Source organism: Zosterops lateralis (genome assembly GCF_965231275.1).
Source record: "Zosterops lateralis genome assembly, contig: HAP1_HAP1_SCAFFOLD_109, whole genome shotgun sequence".
NCBI classification, from domain to species: domain Eukaryota; kingdom Metazoa; phylum Chordata; class Aves; order Passeriformes; family Zosteropidae; genus Zosterops; species Zosterops lateralis.
Window position 1 is genome coordinate 105,408 of NW_028154569.1, and position 27,608 is coordinate 133,015.

The 27,608-nt window shown below is 39.4% G+C and overlaps 1 protein-coding gene and 2 long non-coding RNA genes across 3 annotated transcripts; 1 reads left to right on the forward strand and 2 right to left on the reverse strand.

Annotated features, from left to right (window-relative positions):
- Positions 1 to 3,189: 3,189 nt before the first annotated feature.
- Positions 3,190 to 5,500, reverse strand: LOC310923557. The gene is made up of 2 exons (XR_014592626.1): positions 4,686 to 5,500; positions 3,190 to 4,591 (listed from the first exon to the last, which is right to left on the reverse strand). It is a non-coding gene; the product is annotated as an uncharacterized lncRNA (long non-coding RNA).
- Positions 5,501 to 7,930: 2,430 nt separating this feature from the next.
- LOC310923558 lies at positions 7,931 to 9,505 on the reverse strand. Its single transcript, XR_014592627.1, has 3 exons — positions 9,357 to 9,505; positions 8,129 to 8,191; positions 7,931 to 8,028 (listed from the first exon to the last, which is right to left on the reverse strand). It is a non-coding gene; the product is annotated as an uncharacterized lncRNA (long non-coding RNA).
- Positions 9,506 to 10,933: 1,428 nt separating this feature from the next.
- LOC310923556 (F-box only protein 15-like) lies at positions 10,934 to 26,710 on the forward strand (the record flags this gene model as incomplete). Its single annotated transcript, XM_083885512.1, has 8 exons — positions 10,934 to 11,465; positions 14,794 to 14,907; positions 16,809 to 16,913; positions 20,445 to 20,678; positions 20,929 to 21,138; positions 22,931 to 23,060; positions 25,342 to 25,424; positions 26,565 to 26,710. Coding segments are annotated over exons 1-8 (1,042 nt in total), but the record flags the coding sequence as incomplete, so codon positions are not given.
- Positions 26,711 to 27,608: the final 898 nt, after the last annotated feature.

The following is a 27,608-nucleotide window of genomic DNA, read 5'->3' on the forward strand; positions in this document are numbered from 1 at the left end:
GTCCCAGACAGCATACAAGATAGCAATTCACTTCCAGCTCCTCTACAGAGGTTGTAGCACTAATGAAGCAAATCACATCTCAGGGAATATAGCCATGATTTAGTACGTGTATAACTGTAATAAAATGTTGTTATGGCTGAGATTGTTATGTTTTTAATGGAAAAAAAGAAGAATTAGGATTGAAATTGAAAAACAACCCAGTTCCCATAAAGGGTAAAAATGTGCTTGGATAAAAGGTTAATAGAGTTAATTGTGGGGAGTAATACAAGACAGCAACTCGTGCTAGAGAAGATAATTGTGATTCTGATAAAGGGGAATTGTAATTAAATAGAGGTTGGATAAACACGATTATCCTGAAAAGGTTTCCCAGCACAGTACGGGAAGGTTTTAAGATGTGGAGGCAGACGCCTGTACGTGATCTGGAAGTCGAGACACCACTGCTGCCAGCCCTGCTAAGTGCTCACCACTGCGGCACACTGCCCACGCTGCTGCTCTGGCCAGCAAAAGGCAATAAATTGAGCTCATTTTGAAGTTTAGTTCACCTGCAACACTTAACTGGCAAGTGATGTCCCTGTCTTGCTCACAACCCCCAAGATTTCTCATTTCTGCTGGTCCCCATTTCCACCCCCATCCTGCTGTGGGGGGAGCAGCTCTGGGTGCTGGCCAAGGTTGATCTGCTGCAGGGTGGCTGCGGGCTGGAGCAGGTGAGGGCATCCCTCCCATACTACGCTTTTTCCAGAACTGACAGAATTTTTTTACATGGATATTAAAACGAAATGCAGTAGTTTGATACTGAACCCTGAGAGGCAAACAGAGGCTTTCCACACTGATCTCTTTTACTGAAATGGGTATTTGTGATAAATATTTTTGATTAGCTGAGTTACAAATGTTCTACAATAACCTATATAGAGGAAGGGAATCAAATACAGCATATTTCTCCCAAGAAGAACAAAATTCCAAAAAGCTTTTTTGTTTCCTTTGTTTCCTTTAAATTGCAAAATATTTTCGCTACATTTTCAACTTTTAAGTATATATCATTAAAAAATATAAATAGACTGAATTTGAATACAGGATGGTATTAATTCACATTTTTCTAGAATTCCTATACATTATTTTACAGAACACATACACAATAAAAAACCCTGAGAATTTACTAAGAAAAACTATCAAATACTTCTGCTGTTCAATTATTTATTGTACTGTTTGGAATCACTGTATACCATAACAACATACATTCCCAGATGCCTAAGGAAAATTTCTACTGGAGTTCTATTATTTCCTATTTGGAGCAAGTGAACATCTCTCTAGGGACTCTCTAGGGCCTTTTTTCCCCCTCTCAAAAAAAGAGGGTGAAGATCTTTTTGCTTTCAAATTTTTTGGCTTTGCTTTCAAACTTTTGTTTTTCCAGTGCCAACTGTACCCCAGATCTTCAGACAGACTTCACAACCCCATACGCAGAGACCAGTTGTGAGCCCTGTCACCTTTAAGCTTGACTTCTGTCAGTTTACAAGCTGGAGTGAATCATAAAAGTGGGCTTGGGTTCAAAATGTGTCCTTGATGATTTTTGGGCATAATCTGCAATGTTTGGTTGCTGACAATATACACAGTGGAATAATCCTGTAAGTATTAGGGTGGATAGCATCTGTTGTGATAGTGAATGAGACTGAGAGCAAAGTGAAAGCTGAAAGCAAACTCCCAGCACATTTTCTTTGGCTTTTTATCTCTGCATCTGGCACGTGATACAGTAATTGTCTTACTCACATTCCTGTCTTGTTTGTTTCTTCGCTTGTTAAATGAGTTTGTTGAAGTTTCTTGTATCAGATATGCATTTATTCACAACCATTTCTAAGATCATGACTCCATTGCCTAAATCAGTTGCTGAAACTTGAATTCTGTGCAAGAAATATTTAGGTAACAAGGTTATTTTTAAACTCAGTCATGCACAACAACACCTTTGCTTCCCAATCTACATTCATTTTTTTTTACAAGAGCTTCTGTTTATCAAAGCTTATTGAGTGGTTTTTTTTTTTTGTTATTGGTTTTTTTAATTCATTTATTTATTTAATTTTCTTATTTATTTATTTTTTTTTTTTTTGTTTGCTGCTGTTGTTGCTGTTTGGATTTTTTTTAATATAGATATTTTAAAGTTTCCACTCAGTTCATTTCCTAGAGGGATTTTCTTTTTGTTGCTATACAGCAAGTATACACAGGATCTAGAATCAAACACAGGTCATAGAGATGACACAGTAACATTATTCCCATAAACCACCTCTAAGGATATTGGCTGCCTATGAAGCATACATAGGGTTTGGCATCCACAAAAATGAATGTAGAGATGGGAAACTTAAGACCAAGTTGTACACCTACTTAAAAGACATTTTGAATAGTCTGCCACACAGTGTTTCTGGAAAAACAACCTTTCACTGGTGAGTAACATATTTCCGATTCCTAAAGGAGGGGTTTTAAGAATACTACTTTTATTTATTCTGCAACAATCAAAACTGAACTCTGAAAAATGTGTTTAATTTCTATGAAAACTTAATTTCTTTGGCTCTGACTTGCTAGCAGTGATTTTTTTCCCCAATACTTGAGTAACAATAACATGACACATTTACTTCAGAAAGTAACTGGCAGATGCTGTAATTTTGTTTTCCCAAGGGAAAAAGAAGTGAGAGCTTTAAAAAGGAAATAGTGAAATGGTTACTGCTTGTGTTTACCGACAACTGAAGGTGAATCTTTCAGTTATTTTGCTGTCTCCCCAGCCTAACAGCCTCCAGTGAGAGGATGGAACACTGAGCTCTGCCATGGAGAAGGATCTCTGCACGACTTTCTGGTAGTACAATGATCCAGTGAAGCAGGGGCAGCTCCATATGGAAAACTGAGGCTAACACTCTTTGGAATTACCAAAGCGGTGTTCTAAAACATTGTTTAAACTCAGTGAACACAGCTATTCCCCTCCAGTGCAAACTACCACCAGGAAAGATGATACTGCACAAGAGATCAATGTTCAGTATTCCAAATGTCTTGTTCAACTAATCTTCACCTAATTTTGATTACAGTGTCTCCATAGATGCATTTGTATGAAACAGAATTTAAGAAAGCTTTGTAAGCATGGGTGCCAGCCAAGTCCACAAAGCGAACTTCAGCCTCAGGAGAAATATGGAAAGAAGTAATCAGTTCACATATGACTTCTGTTAGCAAAAAATGTTTGACTTTTATTTCTGCAGACAATCTATATTTCTAAAAAGCTTTAACACTCCTGAAGTTTCAAGAGGCTTAAATAATCTTGCTGGTGATAGGTATCCAGCTAGTAGAAAGTTGACAAACAAAGCTAGAAGTGTTTTTTTTTTTTCTTCACTGATGAGATGTTCCTAGAAAAAAGATTACAAAAAGCTTCCTGCAATGAGATTGGAAAGCATTTGAGCCTTGTATTTGTAATTCATTCAAATTAAGAACATTAAGGTCAGATAAAGGTGGATTTCTTCTGCTACTTTTTCTGTCTTAATTTTATCAAGAATATTCTCAGCTTTTTCACAACACAGGAGAAATTATGTCCTTCACAGCTGTGTCCCTCATTCATGAAATATAAAGAAGCATCCTGGTAAATCTCAGCTAGCAAGGTGATGCAGGCAGTAAAAGAAAATAATGTGGAACATTTTACGGATCAAAGATGCCATGATAAACACCACAGGTGTTTATCAGATGTAGATACAGACAAGGTGGCAAAGAGAAGTTTAAATTAAATATTGTGGTTTTCAAAACATTTTGAAGGTGATGTCCAACCCAAATCTCCCCTGACAGAGGTTGAGGCCATGTCCTCTTGTCCTGTCACTAGTTGCCTGGGAGAAAAGGCCAACCCCCACCTTGCTACAACCATGCAGAGCAGCATGGCAAACACCGGAAAGAGCAGATGGTAGTGATGTTCTGCTTGCTGGTAATTTATTTAGAAGACACCAATATTAAAGTGTTTATCTTCAGTTGTTTGCCATGGGTGTGTGTGCCTCCACCATTCCTACCCTTACATGCCTAGATCTCTTTTGCATCACTAACATTCTTACTTTACCTTTTTACTACAAAGGTATCCAAAATGAAAACAGTAGAGTTCTGTCTACAGTTAAACTACCTCTTTCTTTATTGCAGTGGTAGTGGGAAATCCAAGCCAAGGAAGACAAAAAACTCCCCATCCAAACCTAAATCCTTGAAAAACTCAGGTTTTGGGTGTGCAGAAGTATTATCGATCATTAGACTGTTCATTAGGAGGCATTATTTTCCTATGTCAAGAATATCTTCCATGATAGTTCTGCTATATTTCATTGGTTTCACTTTAAATCCCTTATCTGTTATTATCAAAAGTCCTTAGTGGAGGTCCTGAGAGGCTACTTCCCATAACACAGCCCTGAAGCTGTGAGACACAATTGGCAACACCACACAATTCATGTGTAGCCTGGCTACAACATCATTATCCAATGTGAGATAAGGCAGCAGCTTTGATCGTTGGCTATCTGTTGTCTTCTATAACAATGGTTCTTCTTGGATAGGTCTCAACGTCCACAATAATATAGTGAACCTTGAATTTTCCTGTTTCAAGATTCTGCAAAGAAAAAAATTCAGAGTGTTTTTTTCTCTTTGGTAGTTTAAATTCATGACTTGTCAGGTTGTCAGGTGTATCAAGCAATTGTACATACCTCTTTGACTTCCACATGGACCGTTCCCTGTTTCCCTGATTCAATGCCCTCAATATAGAACTTCAAACGCATATGTTTCAGTCCGTCCTTTACGTATTCAATGTGACTAAAAACAGCAACAGAAAACAAAAACCCAACCACCCAGCAAGAATACAGATTATATGCTAGTTAAGACTTCAAATTTAAACTTACTTAGAGGAGTTGCTTACTTATTTTGTAAGAAAGTGTATTCCAGTGGTGTCCTTACTCTACCTTGGGTTCCTTCTCTACTGCTCCTCTCAAGCTTTACTGTCAGTGCCTAAGGACTAGTGGAGTTAGAAGAGCTAATTAGCTGCTGAGGATTAAGAGATGAAATGCTTAAATGTCCTCACCCCAGTCCTCCCCTCAAAACTGAAAAGCAATCCAGTGCTGAAGACTATGGAAATGCCTTGTATTAATTCTAAAAAACCCCAGATTTGAAGCCTGACATCTAGAAAGGGACCCCACATCACCAAGAATTCCAGAGTTATTTTAGGCACCTAAACTAAGTTATCAAACCGAAACACACACAGCATATTTTTTCAAATTAATTATTAGGTTGGTTAAACCACATCAAAACAAACAGTTTACTATGTGCAAAGTTACTTTGGCAATAATTTTGTTCTGCTGAAATTGTGTAACTTTGGCACTGATATGAGATCTCCAACCTAAATGCTGGTATTCAGACTGGAGTTGGGTTGCGCTCAAGTATTAAATAAATAGCACATCACTTTCAAAGTGACCACTTTGGGAAACTAATGACCCCATTAGAGTTCTGGTTTATGTTTCCTACTGAAAATATTAACTGCTGCTTAGCACCAATCTCTTATGTCCATCAGTCATGCCCAGGTACACACTGTGAAATAAACTTCCAATATAGTTTAAAGTGACATGATGGTAGAGAGAACAAATATGAAAGAAGAGCCTTACTGCAGTAAATTTACATTCAGGGTATTCATACACAAAAAAAACCTGTAGATTTTTGAGACATTTAAGGTCATTCTTATACTGCAGATGCAAACTCTACAATCTTACACAGTTCTCATCTCAAAAATTTATTTAAGATACTAGTCATTCAAAATAATGGAAATTAAATACTAGGAAAGCTGATTCATAGTACATTTACTTATTTACAGACAGGTGCTCAAGATGTTTGTGCACATTGATTTCATTTAGCAGCTTTACTTTAAACATTTTTTCACTGAGTCTGGTGAAGAGATAGAGCTTCAATGATTAAAAGCCACTTTCCTCAGACCTAACAAGGAATCTCAATTTCATGGTTCAACCTCTGTCTGGGCTTATGTGTCTCATCCTATATGAAACCTCACTGAATATATTCCTGCCAAATAACCCAATAAAGGCAAAGCAGAGAGGACTTACGTTTTGTAAGAAATAGTTTTCTTGTTTCTTTTAAAAGGAAAGTAATAAAAAGACACACTCATGAGAGGTTAAGGTGATAGACGTTCTGTTAAATATGCAGTAGAGATGCTGCTTCAAGTACCAAAAAGCATCCTGTGTATCAGCTCAGTATAGTTTCAGACTGTAAACTTCTGTCAGATTACTGCTCTCCTCATGCAAGCCTAGGCCTCTGCACTACTGTTTTCAGGCTCATCCCATTTTCTGGAGAGCTCTATGTTTACCATGATGACCATTGCTTGTTCTGAGGCATTCAGAATTGGCATTTTATATTATATGTACACTGTACTTAGTGATATATGGCACACAAGAGGCACTGCAAAAAAACTTCTATGTTTGATCAAAAGTGACAGGATATGTTACATACAGTTCATCACTCTAGAACTAACTTGTGATCCAAAAATATCTTTGCTGTGCAGAAACTGATGTCTTTATGGGGCAAACACCAAGGGGTATCTGACATGCTGTAGTCTTCCTCTTCTTGTTGCCTCTCCGTAACCTTTGATAGATTCACCAAAAACACCAATTACCTACAAGGGAAAAGAGGTTTGAGCTGTCAGAAGGGATAACATACAAACAGGTATTCCAGTATCAGCTCACGCCTCTGCTGTGAATACACCCTCTTTTAACAAAATGCCCCTGGAGAATCTAACATGTCAAGAATAGGAGTGTTTATGAAAAAAAAAGAATTTAAGAAAAATGCCTCTGTATTCCAGTCTTTTTTTTACAGTTCTGTATTAAATGCCTAAAATAAATCCTATTGATATCTTCTATTTGTACTGTTCTCTGAGATGAAGATGTGGAAATTGACATTTTGTGTAAAAAGAAAAAAAAAAAAAGCACAAAATATTTGCCTATGTCTCCTCCAAGAGAATGTTTCAAAGTTTAAAATGCAAATGCATTCCCCTTCCTATTATCTAAAAACCACGACTGAATAAGAAATTCAGTAATTTTTTTTTTTCAGATCTATAAAATCAGAGTAGATCAACATAGTCTTAAACTTACTTTAAATTTGGTTAGAAGAAGAGAAGTTTTACTGTGCAAGTACTGGAAAGAAGTATTAATTCTACAAACTTGTTCCAAAGCAGTCTTTTTATTGTTACTAGAGCAACGACTTGTCACTTCATTTCTAGGTTACCTTCAAAGGCATCTGCTACAATCTTTTCTGAAGGATGTTTTGTCTGAAGTAGTGTTTTTTAAAATCTAGTTTCACACTGATTTTTTTGTTTACACCTAGCTATGATGACTGTGTGATCCCATGACTGTTCTCTGCCTGTTTTCCTGTTAGCCAAAGGAATGCTAACTGTGCTTCAAATGAAGAATTTCAATTCCTGGGTATCAGTGCAGTGCTTCACAGAATGACAGAACCATAGGGAAGTGTCACAATAGAGTAAGAGTGTTGAGAAAAGGCAGCAGGTTAGATCTACACAACTTAGTGGGACTAGTTGCCTCTCTGACATGGAGAATTCAAGTTCTATATTTAGCAGGCACTTAGGTAAGTCCCTAAGAGTTTCTGTATGGTGACACAAGCCCAGGCTCTGAAAGACAGACTGTATTTCCATCAGTTTTTATGCTGTGGCACACTCACTTGGCTTCTAGCAGGCTAGTTCAATGCTTGCACTGACCTGTCCTGATGAAGGCTCTGCTCTGGAGCTGACCCAGCCAATCCCAGCTAAAAGCACTGGCAGAACTGCTAAAGCACCACACGGGTCTTCAAGTAGCTTGTGAGATTCCTAGTGTGAAGTTTTGACTTGAAGAAAGGCAGTAACTACTGAGAAACACAAACTGATGACTGAAGTTCAAAAACCAACCTCAGGGTGAGATCTGCATTTCTCCAAGGCATCTCCATAGATCTTATTTGGACTAGAAGAAGAGAATAGCTCTTTAAAAATCACATAGAACAAGCCACCTGTAACAGAGACAACAGCAGATGAAATGAAAACTTATGAAACCAGATGGAATTAACGAGAAGTGTCTTCTGATAAAGAATGTAATTTAAAAAAAATAACCTGTAACACCAATTCCAACAAGCACCACAATAAAATAGGTAAAGTCTCTTCCAGCTTCTTTCACTGAAATAAAAAAGATAATAACACATAAGTTGCAGCCTTGGATAACACTTGTATGCCTTTCTTACATAAATGCTCTTCTGTTAATCTGTAGTTCAAACAACGTTTTACCAGAAGAAAAAATTCCAGTAACAGTTTCCATAATGCCACATTGCTGTAAAACAGGCCAAGGAACATCTCTTACATTGTACAGGTCATGCTTACATGTCAGTGTTAAGCCTTATTACTTTCGGTTTGCCAGATGTTTGCAAGATCCAAAGTAGCAATGACTGCTACTTCTTGGGTACATGAGAGCTAGATTTTTTAGGAACTAATGAGGCATTTAGCACTGCAGTATTCACACTACCACCTAAACGCACAATCACTGCAATCCTTATGCAAAGAAAAGAAGTAAAAATAAAAAAGTGAAAGCTTAAAAGTCACACACACTGAAAATAACCGGTTTTATGAATTAGCAATCAATAGAACAGTAAAAGGGGCAATATTAGCCCCAAAACAATATTTTATTTATTAACAAAACTAACTGCTGTTTGATTAGTTTTTATCTTTCAATTTTGATCTAAAGTACAAGTGTCAGTATATACTTCAAAGTAAGTCATATGAGAGTCTCTCTTTCAAAATATTTGAGTATTTGGAAAGAGACTACTATCTTTTAGTGGCAGTGTGCATTTTAGTGGAGTACAAGTTAAGGAGGAAACGTTAGTAACTATTTCTCCTGCAGTCTTCTAATTAGTTGAAGGCATTTTTTGTAAATCATTTCAAAGTACTTAAACTTTCTGAGGCTAATTATGCAGTAATCACTTTTCACTGAAGTGAATGAGTGAAGGCAATCCATCACGTGTAGTGACGATTTGGTTGGAGGTGAATTTATCCCAACAGCCCTACAGTCAGGCTGCATGTGATAGGTTTTCCTTCTGAAAAGGAAAATGAGAGTCTGCTACACCTTGTGCCTGATAATTACTTAAATCCACAGATTATTTAGAAGAAATCACATAATTTGTTCTGATTGTGCAACGCATATATAGAAATGTAATAGCTGCTCCAAACAATATGATGCGAAAAGAAACCGGCTCGGTGTGCTGAGATTTATTTTTTTTTTTTTCCTAGATACTTGATGTTTGGAACTACAAAACTTTAGCTGAGCAGCGTACAGCATCCTGCGCCTTACCTTTCTGAGCCGCCGACACCAGCGTCTCCTCGTTCAGTGCCCTTTGCACGGACACATCTTTGCTATCGCCGCCAGGCTTTGCAGCTTTCAGCCCTCCTGCCTGGGTCCCGATTCCCCGACGGGCGGCCCTGAGCAGCAGCTGTCCAGGAGGTCCAAGGTGGGCGGCGCCTTCCCGTCTCGGTCCTCTTCTGGGCGTGGCCAATCCCGGACGAGCCCCCAGTTGTTATGAATAAAAATGGGCGGAGAAAATACTAATCTCCATAAACGCCTTTATTAATCAGCTCTTATTGATATTTGCCCGAGGGGTTTGGTCGCCGTGGAGGAGGAGGGCTTTATCAGCTCTGCTGCATGCAATTCAACAGAGCTGGAGGACTGGCCCTCGCCTGGGGAGCAACCCCAGAGTCCTGACAGTTCTTTGTTTTCTCCTGTGGTCTCATCTCCGGTTTGGTCTTTTTAACTTACGGCTAGTAAGCAAAACCGGAGAAATTAGCTCTTCTGATTCCTCAGGGTCCACACGGCTGAGTATTAGTTCTTATCTGTTTTAATTTTACTTGGTTTTTATTTGATAAGGGTTTTTTTATGTCAGATTTCATCCCGAGACGCTTTTGGAGTCTTTAATTTGCATGCGGGATCACCGGGGCGGGCACTTGAAGCTCTTTGCGGCCATGTGGTAGTCTTTGCCGCAGCAATGGCGTTTCGGTCTCACGCTGCTTCACAGCGGCGGCAACGTTGTGGGGGTTTGGACCGGGGCTTGTGCGGTGGGAGGTGGAACGTGGCGGGTGTGGGGTTTTTCTCTTGAAGGGGGGCAGCGGTCCGGCCAGCTCGGGGACGCTTCATCTGGCCGAGGCGGCTGACCGCGTGGCGGCTGCGGGCGGCTCGTACGGGGAGCATGGCAACTGCGGGCAGACGGGGCGGCCGGGGCTCTTTTCTCCGCTCCGGCACGGGGAGCGGCTGCAGTCAGGCTGCTCTTCGGCTGGAACTCTTTGTGCTGAGCCTGGGGGGGGGAAAGCGGCCGGCTCCTTTCCGCTCCGGCGGCGGCGGCGGGGGTCGGAACCTCCCCGTGCCAGACGGCCGACTGCTCCGCGGCTGGAGCTCCACTGAGGCGGGCGGCTCCGCTGCGGCTCCCTCGCCCCATCTCTGACCCGGGGTGGGGGCGCGGCGCCTGAGAGTTCCTTGATGGGAACGGGTTCTCCGTTTTTAAGGTGGTCTGGGAGGAAAGGTGCCACGTGCCACTGAGGTGGCTTTCCACTGTTACATTGTAGGATAAACATTTTATTTTTATCAGGCACTGTTGAGGCCACACCACTGAGAGTACTGTGTTCGGTTTTGACACCCTCGATTTAAGAAGGACATTGAGTTGCTGGAGTGTGTCCAGGGAAAGGCAGTGGAGCTGGTGAAGAGTCTGGAGCACAAGTCTGAGGAGTGGCCGAGGGAGCTGGGGATGTTTAGCCTGGAGAACAGGAGGCTCAGGGGGACTTGATCACTCTGCACAAATGCCTGAAGGTGGGACTCGGCCTGTTCTCCAAGAGGAAATGGCCTCAAGCTGTACTAGGGAGGTCTGGGTTGGATATTAGGAAGAATTTCTTCACAGAAAAGGCAATTAGACATTGGAATGGGCTGCTCAGGGAGGTGGTGGAGCCACCGGGTCTGGAGGTGTTTAAGGAAAGACTGGAATCTGCACTTAGTGCTGTGGTCTAACTGCCGTGGTGGTGTTTGGTCATAAATTGTAAAGTAATCTCAGAGGTATTTTCCAGCCTAATTAATTATGTGATTCTGAGACCCGAGCCCACAGTGCCCGAGAGCTCGGAGCTCGCCGTGGAGCCGGGGCGAGGCTCAGGCACCTCCGCCGTCCCCGTTACCGCCTCCCCCGTGCCCGCCCGGCCCCGCTCCAGCCCCGCCCGCCCTCAGCCAGCGCTCCCGGCCCCGCTCGGCCCCGCCTCGGCCCCGCCCGCCCTCAGCCAGCGCTCCGGGCGCCGCCGTTCCGGCCCACCCCGCCCCAGGGCGTGCCCCGGGGGGTGGCTGCCCTTGTTCCTTCCCTGCCCTCCCCGCGGGCGGTGCGAGGCCGGCGCTGTCCCGTGCTGGAGCGGCCATGGCGACGGGCCGGGGCAGGTAACCGTGGGCTCTGCCGGCCCGGGGCCGCCCGCTCGGCCTTCTTCACCTTTAACGGGGAGGGGGGTTTAATTGTTTTCCCTCAGCTCCCATTGCTCCTCTGAAAAACTTATTTCACGTGTTGCACGGCTCTGGTTTCCAGCTCTCGAGTCTTCGTGGCGAGGGCTGTGGGCATGGTACTCTCCTCTCCTGGCCCAGTGGACGCCTTGCAGTGGAGAACGCTGGTGTTGCCAGGTGCACAGAGGCCTGGGGTTAACACTTTTTTTCCTGCCTGGGGAGCCTAAACTTCTGTGTCCTTCAGCTTGGAGGAGATGCTGTAATGGGTACCCACAAAGTTAGTTTAGTGGCTGCTTTATACGTCCAGGGTAGTTTGGGTTTTGTGATAAATAGGAGGGTTTCGCTGTGGAAGGTGTGATTACCATAATTCTTACAGTACAGGGTAGGCTTTCAAAATTTTAAAGCATCAGTCTTAGAGGCAAAGTTGAGAAAACAGATTTTTCTGCTAACCCATTTCTACAGCCTTAGGTTTCATAGCAGTTTCATTCCCCCTGCTGTTTTTTGGGTGGGTTTTTTTGCCTTTTTTCAACCTGCTAATGGATTGGGGTAATATCCACCCTTTAAAAATTAAATTGAAATAGACAGCTGAAGGAAAAAAAAAAACCCACAACCAACCCATCCAAAACATCATTGTAATTTTTCTTTTTCCCTGCATACGCTTACAGAGGTGGAGGAGACACGTTTTTTCACTACTTAAAACTTTGTGTACATCATTTGAAATGTTTCTCAGAAGACAATTGTTTGCTGACCATCAAAAAACCAAGGCACATTGCAAGTATTATAGGGTATGAAAATGAAAATACTGGAAAAGTGAGCCCCACAGGTTGAAAGCTAATGAAAAAGCAATTGAAGTTGTGCCTCTTGAGTAAGATCATCTCAGTTCTAGAAGTCTCTAAAGAGGGGGTGTAACAGCTGTCATTGACTTTCATCTTAGGCTAATCTGCCCAAACTGTGTCAATGCAACCTAAAAGCATTTTGTTAATGCTAATTTAAAATCTTAGCACACGCAGTACTTGAAAAGTAATTTATGGATTCGGTTGCTGTTTGTTTCTTCACACCTTGAGAATATTTTTGTTTTGGCGAATACAAAAGTTCAGCAGATTTTTTTTAAAATTGAAGCTTACAAAAACAATAGCTATTACATTAAAGTTTTCAAGGCACCCATGGGCAAAGTGTTTCTTCCCTCAGATATTTCTCCCTGGAGTGAAGAAGGGAGAGGTTAGTGGTTAAAATGAGCAAGAAGGACAGTCTGTGCAGTTTATGCTTGTCCAAGGTAGCTTATTTTAAAATCCAGAATCCAGCTTCGTATCTGAATTATTTCTGTGCCTGGAGTTTGTGAAATTGCATCCCTAGAGAGTATGCCCAAACTCTCTGCTTTCAGCATGGATTTAGGGCAGAATAGCCTGGGATGTGCTGCCCTGGAACATACAGAAGTGATGGCTCTGCTGCTGTTGAACACAACTTGTGTCTCTAAATCCCTTTAACAGCAGTTTGTTACTGCTTCATCATCTAAGTGTTTAGGGCCTCATCATCTAAGTGTTTTTGATAATGATACATTAGTAAAACCCTTTGTTTGATCTCCAGATTGTATTTATTACAAGACTACTTTTTTGTAGTTGTTAATGTAGTTGGTTAGCACCCAAGCTCAAATGTGCATGTCTTTTTGTTAAGCTTGTAACAATTCTTAGTAAAGTGTCTTGGATATTTTTGTTTTGTTTTACATAGCACAGTTGACAATGTAGGCCAGCGCTGTTAATTTATTTTGATTTTTTTTTTCTTTAAGCATAAATCAATCTTAAATCAAGAACTTATTAAATGTATATGATAACCATATACTTCAAAATTAGCTATTTCCCCCCCATATGGATTGGTTGCCTAGAAACCCCGAGCTGGTTTGACCAGGTGTTGGAAATCTGCTGGCAATTTAAAGCGTCAGTAATGCAGTGAATGGGGAGCTCTGCTTGTTCAGTGGCATCCGAGGGTATGAAGTGTAAGGATTTGGTTTAAGATTGAAACTCTGTCCCCATCTTTCTCTGTGGATTAATGATAGGATTTGTTTGCAATTACAGCTGACAAAGACCTTTCTATCAGAAAACTTGGAAAAATCTGTGAGCAGTTGGATTGTAAGAATTTGTGTTAGAAATATGCAAAGTTTCTTCCTTTTCTATCCCAACTGTGATGTGGAAATGTTGCCAGAGCAGGTTCTTTCACCATGGTGTGCAAGAGACCAATCCAGACATGGAGTTATTTGATGTATTTACAGTTCTGCACAGTGCTGGGTGGCATTTAGCAAAGGAAGGAATTAGTTCCTTGGCTACAAGCTACATAATTCTCTTATTAATTAATTTTCTATCTTCTGTTGGTTAACAATTCTCTTGCTTCTCATGCTGATTAGTTTGCATGCTCAGTCTTTCTCTTTTTTGAGTCAGTGGTGGCAGTCTCACATTTCTGGAAGCTGTAGCTGATTTCAGCACAATTGCTGAGTTGGCTTTAATAGTTTCTTCCTTATCTTGGGAGTTGTTCCAGGTATCCCTCTGGCCTGTAAATTCTGCATTCTTTGTGTCCACTCTCAGTGGTCATCCTTCTTCCCAAGCTTTGTTAACCTCTCACTACATCTGAAATCTTTGAAGCGTGTCAAACCATAAACCTTACTAAAGCAATTCTACCGACAAGTAATTTGTCTGTCTAACACCTAGACATCCCTTAGACCTTGTTAGCTGCTCTCTGTTTCATGGGTTAAATCTCCTTTCTTTTTGTTTATGCTTGAAAGGATACAAATTCTTTTTGAACCTCAGCAGTTTCTGAGGAAGTTTCAACGTATTGTTTTTATCTGGTATCTTTTAATCGCTTAGCAAAGTTGAGTGGCTCAAAAATGTCTCTGGAGTAATGTTGTGAAACAGAAGAATAATCAGTGAGTTTGACTTGCTGCAGGGGCCTCAGTGGAGCTTGGCTGTAGTGGCCACAGGGGTGCAGCTGTCTAAGGGTAATAAACCTCTACCAGATTCAAACTGATTTGGGGGAGCAGCAACACTATTATTGCCTTTGCCTGCTGTGAGAGATCAATCACAGGGTTGACAGCTGTGAGTTTAAATCTGAATCTTCCTGATGCCAGGTATTTTAACTTGGGTGTAATTGTTCAAATCATAATGATTGCCACGTGGTGTATTCCCTGCATCCTGCCTTGGTTGAAGTGTTGTGTCTAGGTGTGCGCAATATGCGTATTTCTTCATTTTGTGAATATGTGTTAACAGCTTTTCCTTCTTACAAGTAGGTTAAGGACCTTTGCTGCCAGGCCTGGGGAATGTTCTGAAAGTGTAAATGCTGGCATTGAAAGTCTGTATTTGACACCTCCCAGAAAACTGAAACGAAACATGAGCTTTGAGAGGTGAGTATGTCTGTGAGTAAGTCACCCTGTAAACTGCCTTTTGACTGCTTGCAGTAATTGTATTCATATCTTGGAGATTTCTATGTCAAATATTCTGAGTTGAAAAGATTTTCTTTCCTGGCCTGCTTTGGGATCCTGTGTTCACCTTCTAATGTTTTCTGGCATGGTTCTCCTTTGTGTTATTTGCTAGGTTCATAAGGATTATGTAGGTTTTCCAAGCCATGTGAAGCCTTCAGCAACTTCTTTGGAAGTCATGGGCAGTGTTGTTCCTTGAGAATAAAAATTGTTATTTTATTACTTCAATAAAAGCCAGATTGGAATTAAACTTCATGTGTTTCTCTTGGTTATTGGTTGTCATCAAGTGTATCTTAGTGTATGGAGAGGCTGAGAATGGTGGATTGGGATAAAAGGAGGGAGGAATTACTGGCTGCTGCATATTTACTGCAAGGTAAATGTTTCTCTTGCTGTTTGGCAGTGAAAGAGTAGTTTCAATATAATTATGAGTTGTTTTCTTTTTGAAAATTAGTTACATTTTTACAAAAAATATTCTAAGACTATGTTACCTGAAAAAGCAATTAGTTTTATACATTTGATCACTACTGTGTAGTGATTTCTCTGTTTTGCATTGGATGGCCAGTTCAGCACCTCTATGCTGTCTGACTGGTGTGATAGTGAGAGAAAAAAGAAAAAAAAATCAGCTTCCTTCAAAGGAGAAAGAATACAGCTGTAAAAACTGCTGTTGAAAATTCTGGATCAAGTATATTATTTTAGCTAATTTGCAGCTTTTTAAGGTATCACTTCTAAATTGTCTCTGGAATGAGTGCACTAATTGCTTTGGACTTAGAGTTTATGAGTTATTTCACATAATAACAGTGCAAGTTTTTGCATGTTATTTCTATGTCAATGTAACTAAGATTGTGAGTTTAATACAAACATTGAGGTATTGGCATTGTTGTGCTACCCTTTAAAGCTCTCTGCTTCTGAAACAGTGTCATAAATCAACAAGTGTTGCAAATAACCCCTTAGTAAAAGGACAAGAGGCACAGATGGGGTGTTGACTTTCACAGCACCTTTTATTTTCAGCAGTGATTTTGATGTGGCCATACTCAATGCTCAAAAAAATTAAGAGTATAAAATGCGTGTATTTTAAACTCTGCAGCTATGAGCTACTGCTCAAATTGTATGAGGTTCATGTCTGCTAATGCAAAAATCACTTTGGCTCAATCCCAGGGTATGTTCTGCTTGTCATGCCTAGACTGGCTCCTGCATTTCAGGCAGCCTTCCAGATGCAGAGACATTGGCATTTTCAGGATATCACTTGGCTCTTACTTTGAAGTTCACATCTTTCTGCTGACATAAATGAAAACTGCACAAGACCCCTGAGCACGTACAGTTTGGAGATGATGATGAGGTAGAGCATGATCTTGCTGTTAGACTAGGACATTTCTGTCCTGGTGCGTTCTCAGGCCAGACGCGGCAGTCAAAAGGGAGAGTGAATGTATCTGCAGTTTTGCAAATGCTGGTGATTGTGGAATTGTGGTTAAAATCATGGTACAAGCAGTAAGGAACTGAAGCTAAATGAGATAGTTTCATATCAAACATAGTTAAAGTTAACAAAGTCTAATAAAACCTCAAACTTACAACTTTTTGTGTAATCGTGCTGTGCCACTGGAATAAGTTGTGATGAATTATTTTAGGCAAATGCCACATACCAAAGAGTGAAGTTACAGCCCAAACTCCACAATTTAACTCTTTAGGTGATTTTTTGTTTCATCTGTTTACAACCTGCTGCTTTCCACCTCTTCTGTTTTTGTCTGGTTTGAAATTAAAATTCTCTGCCATTGTAATTTCTGGAGTTTGCAGGCAAGTCTAACAGAATTCCTCTTTCTCTTCTTTTCTAGCATGCCATCAGAAATGCTGCTGAAGATATTTTCCTATTTAGATGCTGTGTCCCTACTGTCTCTTGGTTGTGTGAATAGACGCTTCTATGAGTTGGCCAATGACAAGTAAGGAAGAGAGAAGATCTCAGTTTGTGCCCTAGTTGTGTTTACCTGAATTATGAGTCTTTCCAGTTCAGTTTCTCTGATGCCAGAGCACCTCTGGGCAGTTACTCTGCTGAAATTGCCCTGCACAGCGTACAGTACATGTTGCATGCAATTCTAGCTGTGCAGGGCCTGTTGTTTATTGGGGGTTATGAGGCAAAAACTAAATCCAGTGCTTTGAAATGTTGGTGTTAGCACTTTTTTAATTTTAAAATTTCTATATATTTATTTGTATTCACATGGACCTGCAGAAACTTTTCGGTTCAGGTGATCCTTAATGGTGTGTTGCCAGTAGCTTTATGGAATTGTAGCTTTGACAATTTTGAAGTCCTGCATACTTTATTCTTTCATTAGATTTTTGAAGAGGAATTGATTCAATCAAATGATCCACTAGTGGTTTTTATCTGTTGCTCTGTTTGTGACTCTTTGGTGACGTCTAAATGAGAACAAAAGAGACAAAGATAAATACCGACACGTTTTTTAATAAGGATTGCTTATACAGAGTTCATAAATTGCTCCAACCAATATCATGATAATTTTGTGAAAGGGTAAAGAGGAGAGACTTGGGTTGGTGTGTGATAACTAGGATCTGGGCATCCTTTTCTTTGTAGGATTCTACTGCATTAGTGTTGTTTGAATGAGAAAATGTCTTCCTCTATAGGAAGTTGCTGTACCAGGTATGAATCTATTTCTCCCTTATTTACTAAAAATTGTGTGGTGAATTAGTTGGTTTACCTTGGCATTAATACCTTTAGAACTGATGAGTTTAAAGGGAAGATCTGTAATCCAGATTTAGGTTTTGAGGGTAGATAAAAATTGCATAGTTGACACAAATTACCAATCTTGGTATGTGTTTTCCACTTCAGGATGGTGAAGCAGGATAAAATCACTGTGGCTGTCCAGGGGAAGATGATTCATCTGTCTCCATCTCGACAATGTCTGTTTCCATTTTCTAATCTCAATAGAGATTAGTGTGCGTGCACAAATGAGACTTTGGAAAGAGTTAGTTTCTCTTATCTAGGAGCCTGACTGGTTCAGGGGGGACCAGGTAATTTCTTCCTGATGGATTTTCCTGGACCTTCTCAAGACCCTGAATCTTGCAGTGAATGAACAGAAGTTTTAATGGGAGTCACTGCATATTTCTGTGACAAATCTGACTGTGGTTTTTAGGATATTTCTGGTGTCCTGGATGTACAGGGAGCTGTCCTTGTTGCAACAGGACCATCAGTCTTTCATTGTGCTATGTCTGTGCTGCCTAATGCAGTGATTTGTCTTTGGGCTGTTCACTTGAACAGTTCTTGGCACTGATGTCTCTCCAGTGTAACTATTGAGGACAAGGAAATGTTTATGACCCTCCCTTTCTGTACCCTCCTTGTCACAGCATGGGATATTCCAGCCTTCCTACCATGCAGTGTGGGAAGTTCATGGGTATGGTCTGCCTGTGAAGGCCTGAGGATTCTGATCACCAGCAGAACGTGCTTGTGTGAGAGGAAGTGAGAGCACAGGGCAAAGTCTTTGCCACTGTGGTCAAGTGATGACTGATGATGATGTGTCTGATTCTGGCATCTGAGTTAGCAGTAGAAGATTTGTTTGGTTTGTTGTAGTCATGTTCAGTAAGAGACCTTGAGATGAGTATTAACAATTTGAGGCAAGAAGGGCAGGGCATGTATTCTGCTGTGAAAGAGGCAAACTTGTGCTTCCCTGTTGGATGCCTTTTTGATTTATCTGCCCTGACTTCTTCAGAAGTTGAGGATGAAGGGGAAGTGATACCTTCCTAAACACTTGTGATTCCAAGTCCTCCTTCATCTTCTTCTCTGTCTCCCTGCCCTAGCTGAATTTTTGAGTTTCTTGAACTAATTTCTTTGCTTGCCCAACACTGTTTTGGGAAAGGAAGATGCAATATGTTTCTGAGAGTGAGGATGAACATGGTAGGTATTTGTCCTTAGTCTATCTTCAGTCAACTAAATTGCCTGAGCCTGCAACTTCAAAATGCAGGAAATGCCTAGTACTAAGCCCTGTCTTTTCAGCATCATACAGTAAGATGCAGAGTATCTCTCTCCATCAAAGGATATCTTTTTTTGGGAAGGAGTTTCTAGTTATCAGGAAAGTTTTATAGGAGGTTATTTTACTGGGTGTTTTAGGCTGGTGAAGACCAATTGGATGATACACAGCTCAAATTCCCCATGTGATGTTATGTTAAGGACATCTCTCCTTTTTTCATGACTGGACAGTTCTAAACTGCTTTGGAGTTAAAAAAAGAACTTTCCCCCTCCATCAGAAATGTTTTTATACTGTCTGGTAACTTGGCTACCCTTTATGGTCTTAAAGTAGAAGGATTTTAAAACTTTGTTTCAGTTATGGGGATTGTTCTTTATGTTACCCTTCCCACTCTGCTTTTGGTGAATGGAAGGTTGAAAACTCATGTTGACTGTGAACCCACCTTTACCAGTTATGGTAACTTATTGGTCTGTGTGTTTTAGACACTTTTGTCTTAAAAAATGGCAGTGGGGAATTCTGTCTATATCTGCAGAGCAGCAGGCTGGAAGGTTTTTGCGAAATTCCTGGGTCTGCTTGCATCAATAACCAGAGCTGGCTCTCAATATGTGGGGAGTTATTCTCAGTAGCTAATGAATTGAGAATGCTTTTGATGGGTAGGAGGCAGTGTGGGATGGATCTAGTCCTTGAATACTTTAAGGAGAAGGGAAGATGCCATACCATACATGCTAGTGTAAGTTTGCCTGAGGATAAGTGAGAACTGGTAGCCTTGCTGATAAATGGTAGAAAATGTCTCAACTATTTGTTGCCCTCACTAGTAATTTTCTTCAGTGCAGTTATGTACACTGTGTGTCTAGCATTTCAAAATTAGAAAACTTATTGGCAACCTATATTCACAGATTATTGATTGAATTTTTGTAGGTTCCTGGACTCAATGTTCTGTGAATTGTCCTAGAGATACTGGGGTGTGCTAGAGATACTGGGGTGTGAGGGGCTGAAATGTGAACTAATAGTTTTCCTGGCATGAAAGAGATGAACCCATCATTACAGTCACATATTTCTTTGACTTCAGAAAGTCATGTCTTCTCTGGGCTTTTCCAAAGAGAGTGCAGAAAGGATTGAAATTACATTAGTACCACCAAACAAAGGTGATTCTAATTGTCCTCCTCAGCTGAACTGAGAAACTTGAAGTCTACAGATGGTCTTTCTTGAATAGGAGATATTAAACCACTTTTTCCACTAGCTGATTTTCTATGAGGAGGACACATCATTGTTTTAGGGTGGAATTTTCAAAAATTTCTGCTTAACCTTTATCAGTTTTCACTTACTTGCTGACTGACTGTGCTGTCACAGAGCTTCATCCTGGATCCCATATTTTTGAGAAGACAGACAAGACTGGTTTTTTGCTAACACTGTGCTCAGTGGTAGCTGAGATGTGCATGTAAAAATGAAGTGACTATTCTTGAAATTTACTCCTCTTTATTCTATTTTTATTTTCAGTGGAATTTGGCTGAAACTTTATTCCAATTATTTGCAACCAAAATGGAAAATGAAGTCTAAACAAACAGAAGCTGTTTCTTTGGGCCGTGCTGCTCTACATGATAAAAAGCCTGGGTACTGGAAGAAAGAATACATCTTCAAACAAACGTGTGCCTTCAAGACTAGAGTAATGCGACTCGTTAAATTTCTAGATCCTTACACAGGTCTTCCATGTAAAACCAAAGAAGCTATGAAGTAAGCAATGCCTTGTCACAAAGATTTACTTCAGAACAATGTACAAAACATTAATGGCTTGGAGTAGTATAGAATTAGAGCTATAAAATGTATATCATAATGGAATGATACAATGATAATCTATAAATGACTGAAACTGAGTCGCAGTTAGTAGAAATGTAAAAATTCTGTTGAAAGCATAGTTTAAATTTTATCACTTTGAGAATTTGTTTTTAAACACTCCTCTCCCCTCTCAATTCCTAAATAACAGAGTCTCTGGCTTGAGTTGGATAATTGTTCTAAAGGACAAAAATGGAAAAGAACATGTAGTAGAGAATCCAAAACTATCATTTAAGGACACATCTGTTACCATACTTTGGTATGGTACAGACTGGCCATGCTTGGACATCCTGTCAACCCTAAAACTGTTTGGAGTTACACCATTGCTTCCTGACCAAAACAGACCTCCCAGCAAGAATGGGTGAGTTTTAATATAGGATTTTTGAGGATTTTTTGGGTGTAACTGATTGATAATATGTCTGTAGGACCTATCTGACATTTGTTTGATTCAATAAGTTAACCCTTCATTTGAAAGCCTCCCCGCAGTAGTTCTTTCTATGTTCTTCTCTTTGGTAGAGCTTTTTAGAGAGGAATAGTAGAAATAGTATAATCCAGCAAGCTATGGCATTAATTCATAGGTTAATTGGCATGTGATATGCAGGCTGATAGGTCCTGACTTGGAAAGCTGAATCTAAGCCCTAGAGCATGAAAGAAAAATGTAAATCTAGAAGACTTTATTGTGAGAAATTTAGCTTGGAAGAGTTAATCAGTATTTATGTGGCTACAGTCAGGTATTCTATGTTGTTAAAATTTATTTTCTGTCTGGTAGGTGTGTATATGAATTTAGGGAACTTGATGTTTAACTATGTGTGCAGTCTTCAGTACATGCATATGAAGTCACACAGTCCACAGCATGTCCCTTGTTTTTTAATTTACATGTGTACAGTGGTTTTTGTCATTATATTCTAAAAAATAAATGAAAAGTGTTTATTTGAGGTATTTGGTTGCTGTCAAGGAGTTTTGCCCACATCTGAGCCTGTGTGTATAGTAGGTACAGAGTCAGCTGCCTGCTTCTTACACAAAGCCCCTGGCCATAGAGCTCTGAAAAGAGGGAATTGGTCACCTACAAAACATCTGGTTCTTCAACCATGAGCAGAGTATATACTTATAAAACAAATAAATCAAGAGAAGCCTTTTGTATAAAGTTAACTGAACAAGTCTTGCAGTCAAATTATGTGGGAAATGTAGTTGTTTTACCGAGATGATGATTCATATGTAGAAAATAAAAAAGCTTGCAGGCAGTTGATGTGTTTATTTCACAGAGTTACAAGTTTTAGAAATTGTGACTAGAGATGAAGTCAGTGGTTTCACCAATTTCAGTATGTCATTGTTTAGACTATAAGGCAGTAGTGCAGGGACAGGCCTGATTGACTTAAAGATGGAAAAGGTTGATGTTGATCAAGAAGAAATGTTTTACTGTAAGGGTGGTGTGACACTGGAATGGGTTGTCCAGGGAGGTTGTGGATGCCCCATCCCAGACAGTGTTCAGTGTTTGATTGTAGGTGGTATTACAGTGATACTATGTGGAAGTCTAGGAACTGTTTTGAATATAGTAAGAGCCTGAGTCTGAAAAGGATTTGAGGAAGACTTCTTCATTCTGAGTAGGTAATGCAAACTCTTACTTACTGCCCTTTTTTAAAATGCATCATTAGTTAATAAGAGTGTTCATGAACTTATATTTAAGATTTTTTTGGAGCTAATGGCTTTAATTATAGGTAAAATATAGAAAAAAAATCTAAAAAAGGAACGCTTCCTGTAGCACATACTTTTAATTTATTATATGTACAGTTTGATACTTTCCTTTGAATTTTGCTTCTCAGTGATTTCATCTAGTATCAATAGAGTATGAAAAACAAGTTATAAAGTAATTCTGTATCTTGAAAAATTGGGCAAGTACGTAAGTTCTTTTTTTAAGCATGTTTTAGAAGATCATAGTGTTTTTTATTTCTTTTCTTGTTAGGGGTTGAGATCCTGCTAGTACACTGTGGTTGTTCAAATGTATGGTTTATGATTCTGCATGGCAAATGCTTTCAAAACCATTTTCATCATGTGCTGCTGGTCAGACTTTACAGTTAAAAATGAAATTAAACTGAACTTTTACATGAATAAGGAGACACAGCCTTTTTACTTCATTCTGTATGTTCTTTTCAAAGACCTCGTCGATTTTCCTTGATTGCTGAATACCCTCTTGGCAACCTGACTGAAAGTAGTGTCGCAGTTGGTGCTGATGAGCTTGTCCAGCTCTTCAGTCTGAGTCCAGGACTCTTAGTAGGAATTTGGAAGGTAAGATAACATTTTGTTTCTGTATTTTATTATGATTTGAATGAAAAAAAAAAAAAAATTGGCTTGTAGTTTGGGTTTGAGGAGGGCTTTTTTTTTTTTAATCTTCCTTTTTTTTCCCCTTTGGATTTTGAAAGATCTTGTCTAAACTAGTAACCACAAAACACATGTAGGGACAGTAAGTGGAAGATTTATTGTATCCTGAAGAGCTGTCACAGGAGTATATATACTTTTTTTAAAAATCCACTTCTAATTAAGAGATCAGTTATCTATCATTCCATATTAGATGCTGTGTTCAATTTTATTTATTTTACAGTCTTCACATGCCCAAGTTTGATATGCTAGAATAATTTTAAATGGAATGGTTTGAGAAAAGAAGTGCTTCTTCCTCTGATTCGTGCCATTACCTGCCCATGCCACTCAAAGTGATGAGTTCCCACATAGCAACTTAATTTTAATCTACATCACCAGGTAGCTGTATCCTGCTCCAGCAGCAGGAATGCTGTAAATGGTGCCCTTTTGGAGGTATTAAATTCTTGGTATTAAGAGTCTAGGTTAAGCAGTTAGCCTCTGTAGGGTAAGTGTAGACGTGAATGTCTTTAGAGGGCAGTGCCGAACATCTGAAGTCGACTTCAGAAGGAATCTGCATCTTTGCATGGGATGCACTGGCACCTCTGTGTCTGCCTGTGGCTATGTAGCTCTGGGTGCTATGGAGGCCTGTTTCAGGTGTTCTGCTCTTGGTCTGAATTGAGAGGTGGTAGCCCTTTTTTCCTCCCCTCAGCCATGCTCTTGATGTAGACTTAGGTTATTTGGAACTTTCCTAAGGGAGGCTGTGAGCAGTTCCTCAAAGTTGTGTCTAATCTCCAGCTGCAAACATGCTGCCTCAAATGTACACAATCGCCAGAGGCAATGTTTAAAAGTGCAGAAGGACTATTTCTTTCACTCCTACTTAAAGGTAAGAGTGAAAATCCATTTCCTGGAAAACTTGAAAACCTGACTGGCATAAACCCATTATTGGTTGTTTCAGTCTGTGAAAATCTCTGCTAAGTGAACAGCCATTTCTCTCTTATCTTCAGACGTTTTGTAGATGGGTGCCCCTGTATTGTTGGCTCTCTGGTCTTGCTCATGCATTGGCCCCATCCATGCTCAGAAAGAGAGATCTTTCAGCACCTGGAAATGGTTCAGTCATAACCAAGTTTCACATCATTGTTAAGAATCGAGTGCCTCACTCCAGTATATTTTCCCTGCTTGCTTTTCTGAACAGCAGTTCTTATTCTCTGTGTAGGCAGAGTAATATGAGGTAGTTAAGTGTCAGTGGGTGTAATAATTGTAAATGCCACACGTCTTGTTTTTTGCACATATCTGCATAACAGAAACCAAGGGCAGGTTACGTGGGCCTTCTGGTATTTGGACAGAGAAAGACTGAGAAATTATGAGATTGATAGATCTCCCTAGTTAAATCTTTTATAGCTGTAATTTTGCACTTTGAAAATACAGGAGCAGTTAAAAAGCCAAAAGTCTGAATAGAGGATGTCATTTTCTGGTAACCCAGAGAGATGAAAACAGTAGTTGCCCACATTTCAGGAGAGTAATAGACTTCTGGCAGGGAATTATTTTCCTATTGACTTCTGTGTTTGGAAATGCAGGATTTAAAAAAATGCATTTAAAGAGAAAAAAAACTTGATATCCTAGTATTGTGTTCTTGAAGTAAATATATACCTCTGTCTCTAGTTTTCGCATTGATGTTTTCTCTGTATAGACATCTGTAGAAGGTTATGTTTTTAATGTTTTCCTAGGACTAAATAGTCTGGTGAAGACATGTTTTTTACTTTGAAATTCACAGTTTCTATTGAATAATTCTGTATTCCTCACTGATGTTAGCCCTCTTTGGAAATAGTTCTTTACATGGGAAAATAATCTTGATGTTTCAGCAGTTGGGAGTAAGTGCAGTTTGATTTTGTTTAGGTATCTTTTTAAAAGTGGTTATTAGAAGCTAGGGGCAATTCTTGGAGCTCTCATAATTTTTGCCTAGACATAGGTAGTTTCCCTCTCTTTCCCTGTAATACAGAAATTCTGTAATCTTTTATGTATATTCTGTACTCTTGTGAAAAAACAGTAAAGGTTTTAGGAGTCCAAGTATTAAAGCAAGCCATTACTAACAGTATTACAGTAACTGGCAGAGTAATAAGCGGCAGCATTTATCTATGAATTTTAATGCTCAGAAAGACCTTGTGAAAAAAAGAATTTCCAGATAAAAATACATATACTTTAATTAACTTTTCAGGAGAAAAATGAAATTGCTTTTGTTATGGTGAATCTTCATTATAATCAACTTCTTGAGAGAAGCATTTTGGGTTCTGCTACTGTGTAAGTTTGGTTTTCCTTTGTGGGAAGTAAAGATAACCTTTTGAATAAAGCTTTGAGTTTTACAATTAAAATTGCCTGCTGGTAAGATGCTTATGTTTAGGCAGTAATTAACTATTCTTGTGTAATATAAACAACAGTTACAGTAAATACAAAAATGTAGAAGCATTTTCATACTAAAATATTGCCATCATTATGCTATTGTGGAGATAATTTAGTTAAAAAAGTGTACTAGTACTGGCTGTATTGAGAAAGTTAGAAATACACTGCCCATACTTTCTCCCTTTTCATAAGCAGTCTTTTTATTTCCTCTTCCTATCTGAAACAGTGATAGAAAAGAGGGAGACATTTCAGGAAGTAGAGAAGTAATCTTTGGCTGTGTAAGAGGGGAGAAAAATTCTGGTAAACTGGTGAGGTGCTTGCAATTATCTTTTAGTCCTATTCAGAGAGTAGCAGGGTTTCCTATTAAGTGTTTGTATATGTGTATATTGCAGTGTATAATGCAATACCTGTTTATACATTATAAACTGTTTAAAAATACAATTTTTTTTTTTTTAGCTTTAGAACAGTATTTGGGGAATTTATTTGCCACTCCGCTTTCTAGTCAGATACTTTTGTATCTACCAGTAGTCTTAAATGCCCACTATAACTCAGTGTGGCTCTTCTCTCACAGAATGTAAGATTTAACACCTTCTCTCTTAGTACCAGATTGGATCCTGTGTAGAAGTTGCTCAGTTGCCTCTGGCATGTGGTCACTTCAGGTCATTTATGTGCAGTAGTTATTTAGTTAGGCACAGGCAAAATAATTTCAATATTTGCTATTTCAGAGAAGTCTCTAGAGCTAGTGGGCTTTTAGATTTGTAGTTAAGCTGATGCTTTTTTCTTTGTTGAAGACAAATCCGTGTTTTGAAGTTTAACAGATGTACCTTTTAAAGTTGACTGCCATATTTTCTCCCTTTGGCTGGGCTGAACAGCTGATCAGCAGTTTTAGACACTGTATTAGTTTAAAAGAAGTGTGATGAACTAGAGATGTTTGATTTCAAAACTGTCTTAAGATGACAGTCTCAGTGTAGGGCTGTATGTTACATCTCTATTAAGTCATGTTCCCCCTTGCTAAATTCTATTATTTTTCTTTTTTTCAAGTCAATATACTCCTCCACCTAATCAACCTTTACTGGATGATATTGACTCAGAGTATGGACTGCATGAGTACAACCTGCATCTTGACCTTCATGGCAGAACCTGCATGTACCTGTGTGGATCATTCAAGTGCCTCTTCTGCAGAAAACGTAAAGTTGACAGAACAATAATGTTTGTTTTAGAAATGATCCCTGTCTTTCCTTCTTGTATCCAGTTTCTCTCTTTTAAGGGGTGAAACTGAAATGGAATTTTAAGAGTAAGATGTCTGTTAGTTGTGTGGTTTCTTTATATCTGCATGGTGCTTTGTGTGGCATCCTAAGGCTGCTCTGTAAGAAGTCTGCCCATTGTTACATTTTTATAGTGTCAGGCCTGGGACTGAATTCTTCAGATTGTCAGGGTCTTTTCTTTTAGTTCTCTGCTGCATTAATAATGCGGTGGCATAGCTCTTGGTGCAGGCTGATGTTTCTTTCAGTTGTATTTTATAAAGGAGAGACAGTTTGTCCTCGTACAATTTGGAAGCTTATTTCTGTAGAATTCGCCTTGAGTATACTTTGGATGCACAGACAGATTGAAAATATAGATAAATTTGTAGAAGTTACTGTGAACTTTAAGATCTATAGTTTTTTTTTTGGTGAGCTTGAGGTTGCCTGTTCTGGCATCTCGTCATTGTGTGGTAAACAATTTCAGTCATTTTTTTTAACTGCTGCTTCATTCTGTTTTCAGCACTTCTTTCCATGAGACGTGATTGACCATCCCTGTTATTCTCATACAGCCCAAATTCATAATTGTACTGAGGTTTTGAAAAATACATGTGTGATCTCTCTTTTGACATAACTTCAGCATAAATTCCTACAGCTACATAGCTGTCTTTCTGTAAGCAGAGACAGATTAAAATATTAAAATTAGACATTGTCATGAATTTAATTTAGAATTAAGTACTGTAAATTAATTATTGCTCCCAAATAATTTTTTTTTGTATCGGCAGTAATTTTTTTTATCCACACTCCTGAGCAGTGCGGATTGCAGAACATGTTGTTTTTCGGTCAG